Source organism: Miniopterus schreibersii, assembly GCF_964146895.1.
Source record: "Miniopterus schreibersii genome assembly, chromosome: 14".
Taxonomy (NCBI): domain Eukaryota; kingdom Metazoa; phylum Chordata; class Mammalia; order Chiroptera; family Miniopteridae; genus Miniopterus; species Miniopterus schreibersii.
Genome location: NC_138114.1, coordinates 55,246,107 through 55,266,294, shown reverse-complemented (window position 1 = coordinate 55,266,294; position 20,188 = coordinate 55,246,107). Strand labels below are relative to the sequence as shown.

At 46.3% G+C, this 20,188-nt stretch overlaps 2 protein-coding genes across 9 annotated transcripts; one reads left to right on the top strand and one right to left on the bottom strand.

Annotated features, from left to right (window-relative positions):
• The first annotated feature begins 28 nt into the window (after positions 1-28).
• PSTK (phosphoseryl-tRNA kinase) lies at positions 29-4,860 on the top strand. 2 transcript variants are annotated; one of them, XM_081158355.1, is made up of 6 exons: positions 29-253; positions 906-1,197; positions 1,431-1,629; positions 2,869-2,944; positions 3,397-3,490; positions 4,645-4,860. In XM_081158355.1, the coding sequence occupies exons 1-6, from the start codon at positions 38-40 to the stop codon at positions 4,842-4,844; spliced, it is 1,077 nt and encodes a 358-aa protein (XP_081014481.1). In that variant the 5' UTR covers positions 29-37; the 3' UTR covers positions 4,845-4,860. The 2 variants fall into 2 exon arrangements, with proteins under 2 accessions (XP_081014481.1, XP_081014482.1); XM_081158356.1 differs by having other exon boundaries at positions 36-235.
• Positions 4,861-6,913: 2,053 nt separating this feature from the next.
• IKZF5 (IKAROS family zinc finger 5) lies at positions 6,914-20,116 on the bottom strand. 7 transcript variants are annotated; one of them, XM_081158345.1, is made up of 5 exons: positions 19,907-20,116; positions 18,373-18,513; positions 12,992-13,166; positions 11,022-11,204; positions 6,914-9,304 (listed from the first exon to the last, which is right to left on the bottom strand). In XM_081158345.1, the coding sequence occupies exons 3-5, from the start codon at positions 13,122-13,124 to the stop codon at positions 8,361-8,363; spliced, it is 1,260 nt and encodes a 419-aa protein (XP_081014471.1). In that variant the 5' UTR covers positions 13,125-13,166; positions 18,373-18,513; positions 19,907-20,116; the 3' UTR covers positions 6,914-8,360. The 7 variants fall into 7 exon arrangements, with proteins under 7 accessions (XP_081014471.1, XP_081014472.1, XP_081014475.1 ...); XM_081158346.1 differs by having other exon boundaries at positions 18,365-18,513; positions 19,907-20,048; XM_081158349.1 differs by having other exon boundaries at positions 13,033-13,166; positions 19,907-20,042.
• Between the last annotated feature and the right edge of the window lie 72 nt (positions 20,117-20,188).

The window sequence follows — 20,188 nt, the reverse complement described above, 5'->3', positions numbered from 1 at the left end:
GACTGCGCAGGCGCGGGGCAGGGCGTCCCCGGGCGGCATGGAGACCGGCGCGGGCGCCGGAGCAGCGCGCGGCGAGGGCCCGCGGGGGCTGGCGCTCTGCGTGCTGTGCGGCCTGCCCGCCGCGGGCAAGTCGAGCCTCGCGCGGGCGCTCAGCCGGACGCTGCGGCGGGAGCGGGGCTGGGCCGTGGGCGTCGTCGCCTACGATGACGTCATGCCGGACGCGGCCGTGGAGCCGGTGCGCGCGCGGCCATTGGTCAGTCAGGGCGGGGGGCGGGGCGCAGGGGGCCGTGGAGCGGGAGCCTCGCGGGGGGCGGGGCGGGACTCCGGCGGGGGGGCGGGGCCGGGGGCGGGCACCGGGGCGGCTCCCGCGGAGCTGGGCCCCTGGAGCGTCCGCGCTCAGCGCGCCGGATGCGCTGCGCCTTCTCCCCACGCGTCTCCCCAGCGCGTCTCCCCGGGCCGCGCGCGGGGTGCGGGGGGCGTCCCCGCCGCCGGAGCCGGGCCCCCGGGAAGGGCTCGCTCAAAAGCCCCAGCGCAGCCGGCTTCACACCCGGCCGGGGCCCGAGCCGGCTCCGCGGGGCCGGGAGCGGCTCTAAGGGGGAGAAGGCGGGCGGCGAGGGAGCGGCGCCCGGGGAGAGGGCGGCCGTCCTCGGCCGGGCGCCGGGAGGGGGCGCGGCGGGCGCGCAGGGGCCGCCTCGTCTTCGGAGCGCTCCGGCCGCCCGGCGCGGGGGGCGCCCCGGGGACGCGCGGGAGCCCCGCCCCCCGCTCGCCCCCCGCCCCCCGCCCCCCGCGCGCCCCGCGGCCCCTCTGCTGCAGTGCCGGGGCTCGCGTGCCGAGCGCAGAGAGCGCGGTAAATACGGTGACCGCGCCGGCGCCCAACAGAAATCGCAATTCTTCGTGTTCCGCAGGCGCCGCCGTGGAAGTCGCTGCGGCAGGAGCTGCTGAAGTACCTGGAGTGCTTCCTGCTGGCCGTCACCGGCGGGAGTCAGGTGTCCCCGCCGCCCGGCCGGACCCCCGCCCTGTGGGACGGCTTCGTCACCTGCCTGAGGGGTCAGGACCTGCTGTCTGCCGCGGCGCTGGGGGGCCAGGCTCCCTGTCTCCTGACCAAGGCTGCCGTTTCCAGACCTTTGATTTTGATTTTAGATGACAACTTTTATTACCAAAGTATGAGATACGAAGTCTACCAACTGGCCCGGAAATGTAATTAAAACGTTTTCTTACTCACACATTTATTTGCATATCAAAATCATCCCTGTCTCTGGGGAGAATTTAATTGATTAGGAGGCTTCTGTGAATTGACTTAATTTTCAAAACTACACGCTCAGTATTGCAAACGGTTTTCCTGCTGCAGCTGGGATAATTTGTCTCATATGTTTATTTCACATTTTGGAAAATAATATACCAGTAATTGTGTGGTTTCAAATTGTTTTCAGATTCATTAGGCTTTTGCCAGCTCTTTTTAGATTGTTCTCTTGAGACCTGTTTACAGAGGAACAGCCAGAGACCACGGCCGCTGCCTCCTGAGACCATCCACAGGATGGGGAGAAAGATCGAAGAGCCCAACCCTGAGAAAAATGCGTGGGAACGCAACAGCCTCACGATTCAGAGCTCTGCGTGCTCCTCTGAGGCCAGGTATCCTGCCCAAGCTCTCCATCCCGTGTCTCCCAGAGGTGGGCACTGTGCTAACCGCTTTACTTGTATCCACTTGGTTAATCCTTGCAGGGGCCTCACACAGGCCATATATATATATATATATATATATATATATTTGATATGTGAGAGGAGTAGAGAGAGAGAAACGTCGGCTGCCTCCTGCACGCCGCCTACTGGGGATCAAGCCAGCAACCATGTAGTAAGTGGCAGAGCCAAGGTTGGATCCAGTGCCTCACTCCCTCTAGAGCCTAGGTTCTTTTCAATGAGAAAAATCATCTTGAGATTAAGATTTAACTCAGCGAGTTCGCTGCTTTGAATTTTTTCAGTGCTACCCTTTGTGCTCCCAGTCAAACCCAAACTCCTTACCGTAACTTAACGTGATCTAACCCTGGTGAACTCCCCAACCTCGTATCCTGCCTCTCCCTTTGCTACTTTTCAACCAAACCAGCGTTTTCTACACAAACACAAGTTTGTTCTTGCCTCAGGGCCTTTGTACTTGCTGTTCAATCTGCCCTTCCACATATTTATGCTTAACTGGCTTCCCTGACCATCCTAACCAACCATGAAGAATGTCGGTTAGATGACCCAGTCACTGTCACCGCTGCGTGTATCTTACCTCACCACTTGTCACTGTCTGAAATCATTATTTTGCTTAATTTATTGCCTCTCTCCATTACATTACCCCTTGGAGAGGGTAGGGATCTTGCTTTACCCCCAGCTTAGCACAGTTTCACGCACTTGGTTGTACAGTGTTCTTCATATAACGTGCTCAATACATACTTGTTGAATGAATGAACTATACCTCAGCCTTCCGTGGCCCCGGGTAAGTGAGGAGCATTGACGACCCACATCCTGCAAGTGAGCAGGAGCCAGGAAGTGAAGACTGAGCGTTTCCTTAGGGGTAAAATTGAGTCCTGGTGGCCGGAAGCTCAGTGGTCAGTGAGGGAAAAGAGAGAATGTCCTTCCAGAGCTTACTGATAAGTTTTAGAAATCAGTATTTTTTTAAATGAGGGGTGTTTTTTTGCTCATGATTTAAACTTCTACATTTGGACTCTTCAAGTGGACGGTAGCTTTTAAATCATTTCTCGTTTCCCCGTTTGTTTAGGAGCTTAGATTGTAGCCCCTCTGTTCCTTCAGAATTCAGCTTGGTGATCAGCAACACAAGTTCCTTAAAAACAGATGTTTGCTCTAATAATTTTATCCCACCTTCTCTCACAGGCTGGAGTTGACGGATCTATTGCTTACTGCTCTGGAAAATCCAGTGAAATATGTTGAGGACAGTGTGGAACAGAAGGTAAGTCTCCAGTTCAGGTTCAGTGTGAGAAGGAAGCACTTTTTGTTGGAAGGTTTTTTGAGCTGAGCGTAAAGCATGAGCGCCACGTGGAAGATGCTCGGGCACCGCCGCCCATCAGGCCAGCACTGGGCTCTGGCCGCCAGATGCAGTGGTGCCCTGGTGGCGGCCCACTGGCTGCTCAGCTGTTACATTTCCAGAAATGCTGAGCCTGTGTGCTGGTAGCTGAGGGCAGGGAAGGGGCTGTTTATACCAGAGACTGACAGACACTGCAGACAGGTCTTGTTTTTTTGGAGAGCCCCTTACTGGATATTTACCAGCACCCACCACCCAGATGGAGCGCAGTTTACAACTGTGTAACTGTTCTAATAACCTTTTCGCATAATGCTCCTCCACTCTAGCCATGTCTTTGATTAACTACGTAACCACTCTAATAACCTTGTCTGTGTTACTAGGAAACAGACAGAATTATTTGTTCAACTAACATCCTTCATCAGGTGGATCAGACCCTGCGAAGAATCGTCTCTCAGACCATGAAGGAGGCAAAAGGTATGTTGGGTGGTTTCATTCTGTGAAAACACGCTTGGTATCATGAGTCATCAGGGGAGTGCAAGTCAGAACCACAATGAGATGCCGCTGCCGCCCATCAGGACACCTAGTGTAAGTGCTGCTGAGGATGTGGCGAGGCCGGAGCCGTCACTGCTGCTGGGAATGGAGACGGTGCAGCTGCTCCGGCCGACAGCCCATCCGTGTAGCATTACCATGAGACCCGGCAGTGCCCCTCTAGGAACATGCTCAAGAGAAGTGAAACATGTTCATACAAAAATGTGTACACGTTTATAGCAGCGTTATTCATAATAGCCAAAAGGTGGAAGCAACCCAGACGCCCATCAGCTGACAATGATTCACCAAAATGTGGCACACACACAAAATGGACTATTCAGCCATAGAAAGGAACAAAGCACAGGTACCTGTTACAACATGGTGAACCTTGGAAAGGTATGCAAAATCAAAGCAGCCCGTCAGAACGGCCACATATGATGAGTCCAGTCCTGTGAAATGTCAGAATGGGGAAATGTAGACAGACAGCCACTGCATTAGTGGTTGCCTAGGGCTTGGGGGGGGCGGGGATGGAGGAGGAAGGCCACAGCTGAAGATGATGGAATAGTCTAAAACCGTGATGGGTGCACATATCTGAAGACTAAAACCACTGAACTGTAGTTAAGTGGATAAATTGTATGGTATGTGAATTCTCTCTCAGTAAAACTAACAAAAAATCCAGTTCCAGTCACACTACCCATTCGGCTGGTGGCCGCTGGGCTGAATGGGGCAGACACAGAACATTTCCGTCACTGTAGAAAGTTACAGGACAGCTGTGGTACCACCAGGTTCAAAACCAGATTGTCATTTTCTAGCTCTGCTTTTTTGTCTGTCTACCTGTTAGTTCAACACATACGTGAAGTCAGTTCTCAAACAACAAAAAAAAACCAGGCTTGTCTTTTTTGCTTGGCAGTTTCATACCGACTTATTTAAATGATTGTTGTCACATTGATGTGGCCTTTTGTCCAAATATTATACCAACTCAATTGTGATTATTTACAGAAGAAGCTGTTGGTTTGTCTGAAGTAAACTAATTTCCTGATGTGACCAGACAGCCCAGCTTCATTTAATTGACAGATAACCTGAGACTGTCTTGATTGCAGATGAGCAACTGCTGCCTCACGACCTGAAGCTTCTGGCCGGAGACCTTAACAAGCTCAAAGCCGAGTTTCTGGAAGACCTAAGACAAGGAAACAAAAAATACCTGTGCTTCCAACAGACCCCGGACATAGCAGATGTGGCTTCTTTTTTTCATTACGAAAAAGACAGCATTGTGCAGAAGTATTTTTCAAAGCAGGATTAAAGCTTCTGAATTTCCAGTCGAATGTCTGATTTTGGTTAAGATTTTGCAAACCAATCACAACAGTTTTGTATCACTAGGTGCTTTCTAGGCCAATGACGTGAATTGCCAGACTCATTTTTCACAAAAATCAGTCATTCTGAAAGATCCATTTGTCATAACAGAATTACTGCAGTCATTCGCTTGTCAGGTGTGACACGGATAACTGAGCCTCAGAGGCAGCCTTCATTTACATGCCAGAACCCTCGGGGCTGGGGGGCGGCGGAGACAACAGGTGGTTGTGTGGAGCTGTTTTTGTTTTTAACTCAGGTGACATCTACTCCTGGGTTAGGCACTCTACAAAGTCAAACTAATGTAGCCATAAACCCTTTTTATTTCAATTAACATTTTACATGCTGGAAAATGACTACAAAACTAATTGGACCCTAGTTCTCAAAAAAGAAAAATCGAAAGCATTAGAAAGTGTTATTTTTTATTCATGTATTACAAAAGCAAAGCTGTGACCGCGTGAACTACATACTGGGCATGGTTGCATGAAATCTCTTTCTGGGGCCCCTAAACAATACAGTTTTTGCAGCCATACTTATTTTATGTTTTGCATACAAAATATGTCCTTTACATCACAGTCCACATTAACAAAAACAAGCTCTAGAAATCATATACCCTCTAAGACTAATTAACCAAAAAAAAGTCCTTAGCAGGGAATTTTTAAAAAGTAACACGTCCATTTGATAAATATTTTTGTAGAATTTAAAATGAGGTTTATCTCTTAACATTTTTTTAGCAATATTCCCTTTGTCAAACAATTCTTACTTCTAAAGTGAAACAGCACTGGAAAGGGCCAAAGGAATCGTTTCAAATAAAAGTCGAGCCTTGACTAGAACTGTAGGAAGCTGTAGCTACACACGACATTAGTAAAACCTGCAACAGCCACTCCCCATTCATTTCTTCACAGTTGCTTAAAAAAATATTAGTGGAGATAAATTATCTACCAACTTTAAAAATCTAAACTTATGTTCACTGAATAAAAATAAATTTAGTTTCAGAACATTGCCTCTTACAGCAAAGTACTATAAATAGTGCACATTAAACATTTCCTGACAACTCACCTCTATAAAATAGTTGATTAAAAATAAATGGGATAAATATATTCAATATTTAATGGAGGATACATTGAACTCACAAGAGATTTAAGTAAAATCCTAAATCTTTTTAAAAATACAATACTAAAAAAGTGTCTAAGGTAGATTTGCTTCAAAAACCTTAGTGCATTTAGAAGTAATTGTAGCTTTCAAGCATCAACACCTTTGGAATACCAACTGTGCTCTTTAAGTCATAGGAAAATTAGAATTATATATTCTAGTTTGTAATTATGAACAAAATTTCTAAGTTTAAATTAAAACATACATTCAAAACATCTCTTTAGTTGTAAGAAAAGCATGTATTTGTCACTACCTGGCCCAGAATAATAAACTGGTTTAACAAGAGGGTTCTTCCTTTTGTTTAATGAAAACTTGCATTTTCTATTTTGCATATTGCTTTTATTTGAAGAATAAAATAAAAGGGAAAAAAATAAAAGCTTCCAAACAGCAACCTGTTTCTTTCTGGGAATAAATCCTGGGGCCAAGTAACATTTGGAAATGGCTGCACTGACACTGATCTGAGTGGCCAGCAGCCTGAGCAACAGCGCAAGAGGCTGGAGAATTTAGATGCAGAAGCCTCAGCTTGGACAGGGAAGAGGGGTGTGGTTGGGTGGAGAAACTGAGATGCTGCCGCTTTGAACAGTGCGACTGAGATTAGTTCAGGTTGGACATTAGACCACGAGCACCCACTTTAATGGCTTTCCAGCACTTGGGAGGGCAGAAGATCCGCTAATGGCACTCAGGAGTTTTGTGGACATAAATATACCATCAGTGTTTCCCTTTCATTTACTCCAACAAAAACAGTGGTCCTTTTGGGTTAATAAATGCTCCATCGTTAGGACATTCTCTTTACAAAGCCACTTAGTAACACTTTGAAGCTTTGAACCAAATTAAAAATAAAATTTTTGCAAATTACACAGAAACCAACAGTTAGTAACAATATAGTTTATTGTTTGACCAAGCTCTGTTCAGGGTAAGCTAGTTATTACACAATATATAAGCAACAGCCTCCCATTCAAAATTACTCTAGATTTATTTAGCAAGTCTTATTTCTGTAAACAAATTAAATATGTTTAAATGCATTTTATATCTATTTTCACATTTTTAAGTCCTTTCCCACTAAGGTGACGGTTGAATCAGTTTCCAGTTTGTCCCTGCACAGGGAGGATGGTACACCACAGGGAAGCACTCCAGCTTGAATTCACACAGATGTTTTAGATGGCCAATTCTGAAGAGGAGACCAGAGTTCATTTGGGATGTGTGTTCTTTTTAAAAAATACTACTTCACCATCACATTTTCCCGGGTGTTCCTATACACACCTTTTTTGGGAAATTATGGACAACAAATGGATACAAGGCAGGAAAAAGGAAGTTCAGAGATTTTGTTAAGGATTATTTCCTGGAACCAGATAGGACCTCCACTCACCTCTTTGGTCATCAAAGGAACAGGGCAAGAACAGATTCTTAGTATTAGCCTCACCCAACAGTAACACGTCAGAAGGAAGGATTTAAATGTAAGGTTCAAACTAAAAGAAAAAAGGCATCTCATGGATCATCAATCCTCTGATATTTCCAGCGTCCTCATGTATTTATATGTGGTTTTAAAAATAAAGTAGAAGTGTAATAAAAAGTCCAATAAAAAAAATGTGTTTTTAAACCAGAAATTGAACAAACAGGTTTTTAAAAATTAAACTCCATTTTCAATGTAAAGCCTTAAGTTGCATTTCTTTTCAGAACATTTCTCCCAAATTTTTATAAAAAGAATGAACTGTTTTATATTTTCCCTTATGGAAAAAAGAAAGGTTTACTATACTCTGAAATAGCTTTACTACCAGTCTAAGCTACTAATTCAACTTAAACTATGTGAATTAAATAGTATTCCAACTAAGAGCAATTTTAAAGGCAATTTCTCTGCTAAACATTGAAATAAGTTTTAACAAATTTTGTGAGAAAGTAATTTATTCTACCATTCTGAAACATGGCAGAAATGACATATAGCTGCAACGTGTATGTTGAAACATCTAGTATCAAGCTTTGAAGTTTATCTGGACCATAAATGTGGGAAATTTAAATGCACACCTGGGAGATTAAGATTGCACTTCAATCCTCAAATGTCTAAACGAAAGGGGAAAACAGACACCGATGTGTCTAATTGTTCTAATATATAAACGACCCTGACCAGGCTTTTATGAAAAAAAGGGAAAACATCTCTTTCCACTGTCAAATTTTTTTCTATAAATATAATGTATAAACTTTAAATTAGCATACACCTTATTAGGGATGGGCCCCTTCCCCCCCCCCCCGCCAAAAAAAAAAAACGATAAAACTACAAAACACAAAAAGTCAAAACCAAGTAAAGAGTAACGGGAGTTTCCCATCAGTGTTGGTTGTGTTGCCCTCTTGCAAAATGACAGGCAAAATCGTACTTGTTCTTACACTTGCACCCACAGATGTTACACTGGAAAGGGTTTTCATACCCGTGGCACCCCATGTGGATGGTGTAAAGGATGTTGTCAGCAAAGTACATGTCACAGTGCTGGCAGTGGTGCAGGAGCTGCGGGTCCTGGGCCGGCAGGGCTGGAGCAGGCGTGCTCGGCTGGCTGTTTCCCAGGCTGGGTGTGCTCGTGTGCGCACTCGGCTCGCTGCTCGGCCCAGCCACGGGACTGTAGTTCCTCTGGCTCTGTGACGGCCGAGGCTCAGGGCTGGTGGGGGAGGTACTCTGAGGGAGGCTCACGGACACAGCCGCGACCACCGCCTGGGCGGAGGGCTGCTGCATCAGGAAAGGCTTCTCATCTGGGCAGGGCACTACATCGGGGGACGCGGGGTTCGGGTTTTCAGGTGGCAAACTGGACAGCTGTCCTGCGAGAGTGGAGAGCTGATTTAAAGGGTTGTCGACCAGGAGTTCTTGGGGGTCCCTTGGTAAGCCTCCAGCGGATGTGGTCTTCGCCATACTTTCATAGGAGTCAGTCTGGATGCTGGGGATTTCGTGGGTGAAGTCGTTAAGGTAGTCTGGCTTCTGAACCACCATGGAGGGTGGGCTTAAGTTGATGAGTGCTCTTCGGCTATAGCCCAGATTGCTTGTTTTCTTCTGTAAAACCCCCCACATTTTCTTGCTGCTTAAGGAAGACCTAGCACCTTTAATTGGTACCATTTTATGCTTGCGCCTTCGATGATGGGACAGGTTACTTCGATCACTGCAGCGGAAGGAACATAATTCACATTTGTATGGTTTTTCTCCTGTATGGGAACGCATATGGGCTTCCAGATGACGCTCATAAGCAGATGCAAATGGGCATAAGTGACATCTATGAGGTTTTTCACCTGTTGAAAAAGAAAAGTGGAGGAGACATTGCAAGAGGAGCTCATTTATGTCTAGTTTCATGTTTTGTCCATTCATTAGATTTGAAATTGATCAAAAATAAAATGCTTGCCCTGGCTGGCGTGGCTCAGTGGTTAGAGTGTCAGCCTGTGCACCGAAGGGTCTCGGATTCGATTCCAGTCAAGGGCACGTACCTGAGTTGCAGGTCTGATCCCCACCCCCGGATGGGGCGCGTGCAGGAGGAAACCAATTAATGTGTCTCTATCACGCCGATGTTTCTCTCTCTCCCCCTTCCACTCTCTCTGAAAATCAATGGAAAAAATATTCTCACTCCTAGGGTGAATATAAAATGTTTTTTTAAAAAAAATGCTTTTCAGAAATTCACATTTGCACAATATGTCATTAGAATTTGTAAAGAAACCTGCAAACAAAGCTTCAGGACTCATCAGCAACAATTTGAGATACACAGGTATGTTCTATTAGTCAATATAGTGTGAACATTTTACAGCTTCCACTGGCATTTGAGGAAAGAAGAAATAGCACAACTGACCATAACATTCCCCACATGATGACAACTTTACCAAAAGGATGCCCCAGAGTTACATGTTCATGTATACATGACCCCTATTCACACATATTTACACACACACACAAATACCCCTTCCTCAGGAAAAAAATACATAAACCTTTTTTTTTTTAATCCTCACTGAGGATATTTTTTCCATTGCTTTACAGAGAGTGGAAGGGGGAGAAAGAGAGAGACACACACATCAATTGGTTGCCTCCGCCATTCACCCCAAACACAGGGCCGGGGATTGAGCCTGCAACCGAGGTATGTGCCCTCGACCAGACTCGAACTCCAGACCCTTTGGTCCATGGGCCAACGCTCTAGCCACTGAGCCAAACCGGCCAGAGCTACATAAATGTCCTCTTATCAAATGGAAAGTTGAAAACTGAAACAGGTTCGCTAGTCCAAGTGTGAGCTATGCAAAGTGTCTCTTCGAAACTGCCAGCCTCACCTCTACCTTCCCCCGCCACTTCCGTGGCCAGAAGGGACATTTTAGTTAGTGCTGTTAGTTGAAGATGACCAAACATGTAAAATAAATATCTGAAATATGAGATTTGGGGTCATTCATTTAACAACAAGCACAGAGTACCTACTATGTGTCAGGTGCTCTGCTGGGCTCTGGGGGCCCAAAGACGGCGATGACACAGTCCCTGTCATCAAGGTTTTCAGGCCACCACACGGCGTGGGGAGCCACTGGGGCACAGAGGGACCCCCTGACCGGGTCTGGGCCAGGACAAGGTGTAGTCAGGAAGGTTGCACAGCAGAAGGGAGAGCTAAGGTGAGACATGAGGATGAACAGTGTAGTCTGCAACCATAAAGAGACCCTCTCCCTGGTCTGAACAGAAACATCCTTAGTGAAGATAAAGATAGAAATGTGGTTATCACTTCCTGTTGCCTTCAGCATGAACGTGTCTGGCCTGAGAAGCAGGCAGGTGTTGAGAGACTGTGTGGATCAAGGAGAAAGGTGACTCAAGAAGGGGGAAGCTCTGCGAGGGCCTCACTTCCCGTCTGTATGTCATGCTATTGCTTTGTAAAAATGGAGTAACTTCCCCATTTATTCAAACCTTCTGCCAACCTTCACCTTTAAACCACTAGAACTACTTATATGACGATCAGCCTGCCCTCCTGGCCCCTCCCAGCCCTCTCCTTACCTGTGTGGATTCTGATGTGCTCAATCAGCCGGGCCGTCCCTTTGCTGGCATAGTTGCAATACCGACACTTGAGCTTCCCATCAAAGGTCCTTTCGAACCCATCTACTAACATTCCTGAGTTTTCATCCAGGGAAACTTCAACAGAAGGGTGATCAAGTCCATTCTGATCACCGTCTGTTCCAGCTATAAACAAAGCATAGCAAAAGAAATTACGCATCTCAGAATCAACTCAATATAGCATTTTAGTCTTAACTGGCAGAAAATCTTTTATAAAATGGTAGTTTACTTAGCTTACTTACAAATTTTTATCAGTTTCTACATGCTTTTGCAGAAGAGAAGAGGGCACTGCCCTTGAGACAGGTGAGGAAACAGGAGTGACCAGTGGTGGCAGCTAAACACACGTGTAAGGCTCTAGCCTCTTCTATAAATATAACTGGAAGTAATGAAAGTCTCCCAAAATCCTAACTCTACTTACTTTAGCCTAAACCAATTAATGTGGAGTTTTGCTCCGTTCCACTCATTTGTATGTGTCCTAGAGTCTGGGTTGCATTTAGAATCTTAAAATTCTAATTAAGCACATAAAGGAAAAGACTGCATTTGATTCCTTCAAATGTTAGAACTGTTAAGAATTTGAGAGCATTCTGCTCTTTACCTAATCCGACTGCTTCTTTGTAGAAGGGCCTGAAGGGGCCAGTGCTCACGATGGGGAAAGAGCAAACAGTGGGGATGACTGTGGTCTCCTGACTCCCCATCCGGCAATCTGAACACTAGTGTCTGCAGGGAAATTTTCACGCCTGCAGCTTTGAGGGAAAAGCACTTCTATTGCACTCCCCGGAGGCAGCAGCGCTGGCGTGAAGAATTCAGGCACCACCCTCCCGGGGGAGACACAAGCTTGCTGGCTGGTGCACCTCCAGCCGCTGCAACGCCACTGCACTGGAGGCATGAGGCTCAGCGCCCCTCCCTCCCGCTGCTGCCCAAGCCCAAGACACTCAACACCTAAGTGTGTATGAATCACCTGGACAGCTCACTAAGATGCAGACTCTGATTCAGTGGACTTGAGGTGGGGCCTTACGGTTTGCATGTCTAACAAGCTGGCAGGTCTCTGCTGCTGGTCTCTGAACTACAAGTCCACAGACCATCTAGGTCAAGGGCCAGGCAACTTTTCCTGCAAGGGTCAGACAGCACATACTTCAGGCTGTGGGGGCCACATGGTCTCTATCACAACTACTCAACTCTGCAGCTGTAGTACAAAAACAGCTACAGAAAACAGGTAAATAAGCACGTGTGCCTAGATTTCAATAAACCTTTACTTATGGGTGCTGAAGTATGAGTTTCATATAATTTTCACGTTATGACATTATTCTTCAGATTTTTTCCCAACTATCTTTAAATATAGAAACCACTTAGCTTGCAGGTGACAAAGAGATGGTTAGTGGTGCTGAGGGGGCTCATGGCTACAGCGCACGGACCCCTGGGTGAGGGTCAGGCTCAAATGCCATTGGGTGTGGAAAGCAGACTAGACAGACACAGTCTACCTGCAGTGGATCTTGGCTTTCTCCAACCGTTTCTCCTCCTAGACGGGTAAACATGGCCTGCCCTTTCTTCATTTTAAGAGAGAAGAAAAGGAAACCCCCATTTGTCTCAGGTCTAACCCAGATTTCCTAATGTGCCCTTTGTGTGCTAAGCTGATGCTCGACCCCTTTGGGTAACTGTGTCTCTTGTTACCAGAACCCCTGCTCTTCCAACAAGACCATAAAGCAGTTCTCGGCCATGAGTGAAGCCCTGGGGGTCTCCCTCTCCCTAAGCAAAAATCTGACATGTCCAAAAAAAGAAAAAAATTGCCCTGTATCTTTTTAGGGGAAATGGAGCGGTTCCCATCAGGGAATAACGGTTTCATAGTATGGACAGCTGCACACAAACACTCCTAGGTTTATAAAAGTGAGTTATCAATAGTATTAAGATGAGTCTACCTCCCTGAAGAGCCTCTGCTTCCTTGTCCCCACTCACGGACCCGGAGATCATGTTCACATGGTGCGTCTGCTGTGTCAGGTACTCCTGGAAATCCTTTACGAAGTCCAGAGGCTCTGGCTTCTTCTCACCCATCTTTGCCTTTTTTTTTCTTTTTAAGTTTACAGTTCGTTATACCTGGGGGAAACAACCGAAAGAATGTTACACTACTTGGGGAGATCCAGTACCTATTAAAACAACAACAGCGACAAAGCACCACTGCAAGGCGCCATGCGGAGCAACAGAGAACACAGTCCCTGCTTTAAATACTGTATAATCTTCCTGCAGAACCAGAGAAGACACACAAAATGGTGAAAAATTAATGTATTTAACAGTGAAATTAACTGGGATTCGAACTTAAGTCTTAGAGGCTGGAAGGAAATTACAAAGACTCTAGGGTAAGGAGAAAATAAGCCCAGGTGAAAGAACAGGCACGTCAGCCGGGATTATCAACAGCGAGTAAGGAAACCAAGTGGCCCACCAGGGGTGTCAGCAGCTGCTGGATGATGGCATGTGGCCCATCCGCATTAGCCAATACAGTTGCTGCCAGCTGCATATAGCTACTGAGCACTTGAAATGTGGCTACTGCAGATGATGTGAGTTTTAAATTTTATTTAATTAAATTTAAGTTGCTGGCCCTGCTCAGTTGGTTGGAGCATCGTCTCATACACAAAAAGGTGGCGGGTTCGATTCCCAGTCAGGGCACATACCCAGTTGCAGGTTCAGTCCCCAGTCGGGGCACATCGGGGAGGCAACCGACTGAAGTTTCACATCAATGTTTCCCCCCTCCCCCTCCTCTCTCTCAAATCTATTAAAAAAACAACAACACTGAAATAGCTCCACATGGCTAAGGAATATCATTATGGACAGCAAAGGCCCTAAGTTCACAGGGTTCACGTGAATGAGTGCCCCAGAAATCAGTGATCTAGAACAGGGGGTGGCAGACCTTTCTGTAAGAGGCCAAACAGTAAATATTTTAGGCTTTGCAGGTCACGCAGTCTCTGTCAAAACTACTCAATTTTGTCACTGTTGCTAAAAGCAGCCACACACAGTATGTGAATGAATGAGTAGGCCCATGTTTCAATAAAACTATAAAAACAAGCACTGAGCCGGTTTGGCCTACAGGCCACATTCCCCACCCCTGCCCTAGAAATCCAGAACCACCTGTACCACCACTCACCCCCTGCTCACTATGAGAGTGGGAGGAAATTAAGAAAGAAAAGAAAAAATCCCTGATGCTGACAGAGTGGACAAGTCCCATGTCGGATTTTGTAATCACAAACTAAACGGGTCTTCACATCGGTTTATGGCCCAAATTCACAAATCAAATCTCCAAACAGTTTTCTAGAAAGAACAAAATTAGGAAGTCCAGCACCTAAAAGGCAAAAAGTCTTTTCTTCCAATAAAAATATTTTTATGCAAAAGCAAAACGTTGTGAAATGAGAGGGTTCCATTCAAGTATTTTCCAATTCGCAAAAGCTTGACCGACATTTTAAGAACCAAAACTCCTGTTTTAATTGGTTAACTTGATCACGTTACTGCTATAGATCAGTGGACTACATCGTGCAGCGCTGGCCTTGGGAACCAGGGAAGAACCACCAGGTCTGTTTCAGTCGCTTTTTCCCATCTTCCCATGTTTCCTTGAACTGGCTCTGTTTCCTCAGCACTGTATCACTGTATTACTATTTGTTTTGTGACTACAGTTGATTCTACTGATTATTTGTCCTTTAAAATTTTGCCCTTTGGTTAAAGAAAAAAAATGTGAGCCAGTCCGCTCCAGTGAAAAAGATCATTAAGAATGAAACCAAGAACAACAGGTAATCATGTTATATCTCAGTAAAACTGAGGGGGACACAACTCAAAACACAGGGCAGTGGGGAGAACTGTGAAAATATGCATGAAAAGGTGAAGAAATCTAGCAGACAGAAGTGTCGAATGAGTTCCAGAAAGAGAAAACTAAACAAGAGAAATGGTTTTTAAAAATAATGATCATGCCCGGACAGGCGGGGCTGAGCAGCTGAGCGTCGGCCAAGGATCCAGGAGATTGGGTTCGATTCCCGGTCAGGGCGCAGGCCCGGGTTGCGGGCTCCATGCCCAGTCAGGGACGTGAGGAGGCAGCCGATCAATGACTCTCTCTCATCGTTGATGTTTCTATCTCTCGCTCCCCCTCTCCCTTCCTCTCTCTGAAATCAATAAAAATATATTAAAAAACAAACAAATAAATAAATAAAATATAATGATCAATAAATTTCCAGAATTAGAGATCTCTCTCAGAAGGAATGGGACCTGAAGTATAAAACAGGACATATGACGACAGACACATTACTGTGAAATGTGAAGACCTCAGAAACACAGATTACACAACACTGTCTAGAGAGAAAAGACAGTCCACCCACCTAAGAAAAAGTCAGCCTGACACGGGGCACCAACTGCAACCTTAGGGGAAAGACAACAGCAGCAAAACCATTTATTCAAATTTAGAACGTTTTAGCTTCAAGTTGATAAAGGATGTCTTCCAAAACTCTGTGTCACAATCAATGGTGAAAATTCAGACACATTGCCTTTAGAATCAAGAACAAGACAAGAGTCGGGTCAGCGTGGCTCAGTCATTGAGCATCGACCTATGAACCAGGAGATCATGGTTCACATCCTGTCAGGGCACATGCCCGGGCTGCAGGGTTGATCCCCAGTACGGGGCATGCAGAAGGCAGCCGATCAATGATTCTCTCATCATTGATGTTTCTATCTCTCTCTCTCCCCCTCTCCCTTCCTCTCTCTAAAATCAATAAAAACATATTTAAAAAAAAAAAAAAAAAAGACAAGAATACTTGCTATTACTATTTTTTTAATTGAATTTATTGGGGTGACTGGTTAATAAAATTATGTAGGTTTCAGGGATACAATTCTATATACATCACCTGTATATTGTACTGGGCTGCTGCTATTTAACATAGTACTGGAGGCAGAGGCCCCCACAATAAAAAAAAGGGAAGAAAGAAATCAAGGAGGAAGAAAGAAAGACAAGGTATGAGGATTGGGAGATTAAAAACCATGATGATGATGTTAATCTGGGAAATTGTCTTATAAACTGTAAAAGCTGTAAGGTCCTATAGCTTGTCTGTGTTCTACTTGTAAAAGTTATAATGAAGAAATCCTGGTATTTACCTTGCAACTTAGCATCACTCCTAGCCAATCAGTTTACAACAAAACTGATGTTTCCACTGGAAAATATCTAAATGTGCTTTGACCGGCTTCAATAAGCAAGATAAGCCTTACCAAATCCTGAATAAAAAGCGTAACACTGCTCGGATACGAGTGACAAGACAGAAAATGCAGGAGACTGCCAGCAGGCACGCAGAAGAAAATGGTAATTTTACACACGCATCTCAAGTTTTAAGAACATAAATGAACCTAATCACAGAGGGTAACTGGCCCATTTTGACAGTCTTGGCTATTATCACACTGTCACATTATAAATTTCACTGTTTTCCCTGCCATAATTGTGTGCTAATTTTCAATCATAATGCATGGTGGACTTAAAAAAAAACAAATCCGAGACCCAGGGATGCCAATGGGAAAAAAGGAAAATAACATTGTAAACGTGAAGGAAAACAATTTTTAGAGTTTTAAATATATTGATATGGTTTATAACCTCAGACCTCTCTCTTTGTAACAAACATACGCAGACACAGACACACACACACGCACGTGCACAATATGACAGGCCCTTGCACAGCTCTAGTCCCTGGAGGCTGTGAATGAAAGATGCCGAAATGTGAATGGAGTCTTTGGTTCAAGACCCAGGTTTCTCCAGCTCAAGTCAGTATATCCAAACACGATAAATAGAAAACAAACACTAATTCTGAAGCAACAGAAAGCTTCTTGACATTGAAAGAAAATACAGATTTTATACCCAAACCATCTGTCTTCAATAAAGTACTCAACAGTCTCAGCACTGAGAGTTTAATCTAAGAAATCCATAATTAACTGATATCTGGAAATGCCTCTAAAACACCGATGAATTTTAAAACCTGTGCAAAATAACATAAAAAACTGCTCTGGAAATCAGCAAACGATAATGTTTTTATTGAAAGTATCTTTCCTACAAGCCATGAATTCAACACCTTGGAGCTTGTTAGCCAAAAAAATTATACATTTCAATGTGTAAAATTATGCCATCAGAAAAAGCAGCATAGTTAAGAGTTCTCCACTTATAGGATAGATTTGGGTGATATATTCCAAGCCTTATCTACTCTTTCTGTAACTGATATCTAATTATATCAACCAAAGGGAAGAATTTCCCCTATACTTTATGATAACTATCCTTACGATACAGCAAAATTTCTGAGTTTTCTCTGTGGTTACTCTGATTAAAGTTAAATCGGGTACTCCGTGGTGTGTAGGTATATATGTACATAGAAACTGACTAGAATAAAATTCAATTATTTTTATGTCAATAGCTTCTCCCAAATTTTCCATTCAAGGCTCAAAAATAAGGTTCTCTCAAAACAATCAGAGGACACTCACGCCAGTGAAAAAAAAAGACATTTCTGAAATAAGCTTTGATATCCCAAGAACATGAAAACCTCTTTTCCTTAAGCAGGTAACTAACTATTCTGACCTTTCTTTGGTTTCTGATGAAGGATTTATTTGCATGATATCCTCTGATCTTTCTTCTTCAGTCTTGTATTACAAACGGGAAGTTTTTGATCAATACATACACACACACACACACACACACACACCCCTCTTAACCAGTAGCTGGCAATACAGGGTGGGCATGATGCAAATTAGAAGACAACCACCATGAAACAGAGGTAATATAAGAACCAGAAGACGCTCTTTAACCACCTTCCTTCCAAGTCTCTTTTCTAAGCTATAGGAGAATTTTGAGAACACATGATTAGGGAATAGCAGAATCTGTTTTATTCATCTGACATTTCTGAGAAGGGCTAAAATCATAAAATAGAATACTTAGCAACTGACTTATACAGTAACTTAATGTGGGGGTTAGGTAGGACTACATACGTAAAATGACTGCAGTTCAATTGACATGCTTACTTTCAGACAAATAATTATGGTCACTGAAAGATTTACTCTGCCATAGAACACATATCAACGGAGGAGCCTGACAAATTAGGTTTGGTTTGTGGAGGGGATAGCATGGACCTTCAAAGAGAATTAGAATATGTTTTCTCTGATTACAGAACTGTCAAAAAATACACAAATTCTTGAAGGCAAAAGGGGACATTATGAGGCTTTAGGAGGTCAGAAAACATAAAACATAAATGAATACAAGTTAGAAGAAATCCAAAAGCAGAGTTACACAATCTAACCTTCTCACCCCAAATCAGTTCCTCCTTTTTCTTGCCACTCCAACATTGATGAAATGTAGAGTAATCGAAATTTACTCTGGAGACACACCAAAGGACTCCAAAAGGCCATGAAGGGAATTTCAACTAAAATTGAAAAGCCACACAGAGTTCTGCAAAGAAAAACACACCACAAATCAAAACCTTTACGATAAAAGTTTCATTAGCATCTGCAAGTTTACTAAGCTCACAGAACAACTTGTGCCAATTCTACCACTACCAGAAAAAGAAGACTAGGCTAACAGATCAACAAAAAACAAAGCAGCAGACTCACTTCAACGAAAGCTCCAAAGCATCACCAAAGAACAGCAGGCCGCACAGGGACTGCTGTTTTTTGTTTGTTGCAACTGGTGGGTTTCATTTTTGGCAAAACTTTTCACATCTTCCTAAATTCAAGTTACCAATTTCACCTGTTCACAGGACACGTCTAAAAGGGCCAGGCTTAGTCCCAGCGGACCACCTAGAGTTGCATTAAAAACAGCACCGCGCTGGGGGAAACATTAGTGGGAAAGGGGTTTTAGAAAAAACACACAAAAAACCGACCAGGCAAGGCCAACAAGGGCACATCTGGTTCCCACCTCTCCACGGCAACCAAGACACTTAGGGTTTCAGGGGAACACTCTGGGCTCCCCCAGGGGCAGAAAACACCGCCGCAATCAATTCCCAAGAATATACAGGGTGTCCCCCCCCAAAAAATGCACACACACTTTAACAGCTGACTGCTGCAGCCTCTACTGCATCTTGAGAACGAGACGATTTCAATAAGCTCCGCATTCAAAGCGTGTGTTGCATACACTTGGGGGACACCCTGTACGGCCCGTAGCCGGGGCGAAGGCACGACGTACAGAGCCAAGGGGGATGTGAAAGCCGCGGCCCGGGCGCGCCGGAAGCCGGCCCCAGCTGCCCCCCCGGGGTGTCCCCGCGTCTCGCCCCCGCCGGCCGCCGGGGCCCTGAGCCCGCAGACGGCGCGGGGACACCGGCCGGGCGGCGCCGTCCACGCGCTCACGGGCTGGCCCGGCCCCCGCGTCCCCGCGGCTTAGCCGCCCAGGCCCCGGCCCGCCCAGGGCTCGGCCGCCGCGAGCCCCCGTCTCCCCGGCCAGGCGCCCGCAGGGACCCCGGCCGGCGGGAGCCTTAAAGTCCTTCCCGACAGTCGCCGGGGCCGGCGTCGGGGCGGCGTCCCCCCGACACCAGACCCCTGGGGCCTGTCCCGCCGGACGCCGGGCCCCGGACCCGCGCGGGCGCCCCGCCCGGGGCTCAGCCCCGCCGACGGCCGCTCCCTCGGGGCCGCCGGGACCGCGGGCGCCGCGCCTCCGCCCCGGGCCGAGGGAGGCCCCGGGTCGCCACCCCGCCGACCCAGCGGCCACGCCCGACCCGCCCTCCGCGGGGCCGAGTCCCGGGTGGGGTCCGCGGGTCAGCCGCGAGCCCGGCTCTCCCGTCCCGCCGCCTCTCCCGAGCCGTCCTGCTCGGTCGCGTGACCGCCGCCTCGGACCGCAGCCGGCCACTCACCGCCTGACAGCTGCCCCGAGGCACCCCCGCCGCCCGGTACAACGCCGCTGCCGTCGCCGCTGCCGCCGCCGCCGCCGCCGTCCCCATCGCCGCCGCCGCCATGTTTGCTGCGTCTCCGCCGCCTTCCCGCCCCGCCGCCTTCCTCGAGTCTCGCGCGATCAGGAAGCGGCGCAAAAGCGGAAAGGAGGCTTGTGTCCCTCCCGGGGTTCCGTAGGCAGGAGGGGGTGTGGTCTAAGGGGGTGTGAGCACTGAGGGGCGGGGCTGGCCGTGCGGACGGGGCGT

Excerpts from the sequence above, each read along its gene's own strand:
- PSTK (XM_081158355.1), top strand. The coding sequence starts at position 38 with ATGGAGACCGGCGCGGGCGCCGGAGCAGCGCGCGGCGAGGGCCCGCGG. Across the intron at positions 1,198-1,430 it reads CTACCAACTGGCCCGGAAAT|ATTCATTAGGCTTTTGCCAG; the intron begins GTAATTAAAACG and ends AATTGTTTTCAG. Across the intron at positions 1,630-2,868 it reads GCGTGCTCCTCTGAGGCCAG|GCTGGAGTTGACGGATCTAT; the intron begins GTATCCTGCCCA and ends CTTCTCTCACAG.
- IKZF5 (XM_081158345.1), bottom strand. The coding sequence starts at position 13,124 with ATGGGTGAGAAGAAGCCAGAGCCTCTGGACTTCGTAAAGGATTTCCAG. Across the intron at positions 11,205-12,991 it reads AGCAGAGGCTCTTCAGGGAG|CTGGAACAGACGGTGATCAG; the intron begins GTAGACTCATCT and ends CTTTGTTTATAG. Across the intron at positions 9,305-11,021 it reads GCACATCAGAATCCACACAG|GTGAAAAACCTCATAGATGT; the intron begins GTAAGGAGAGGG and ends CTTTTTCAACAG.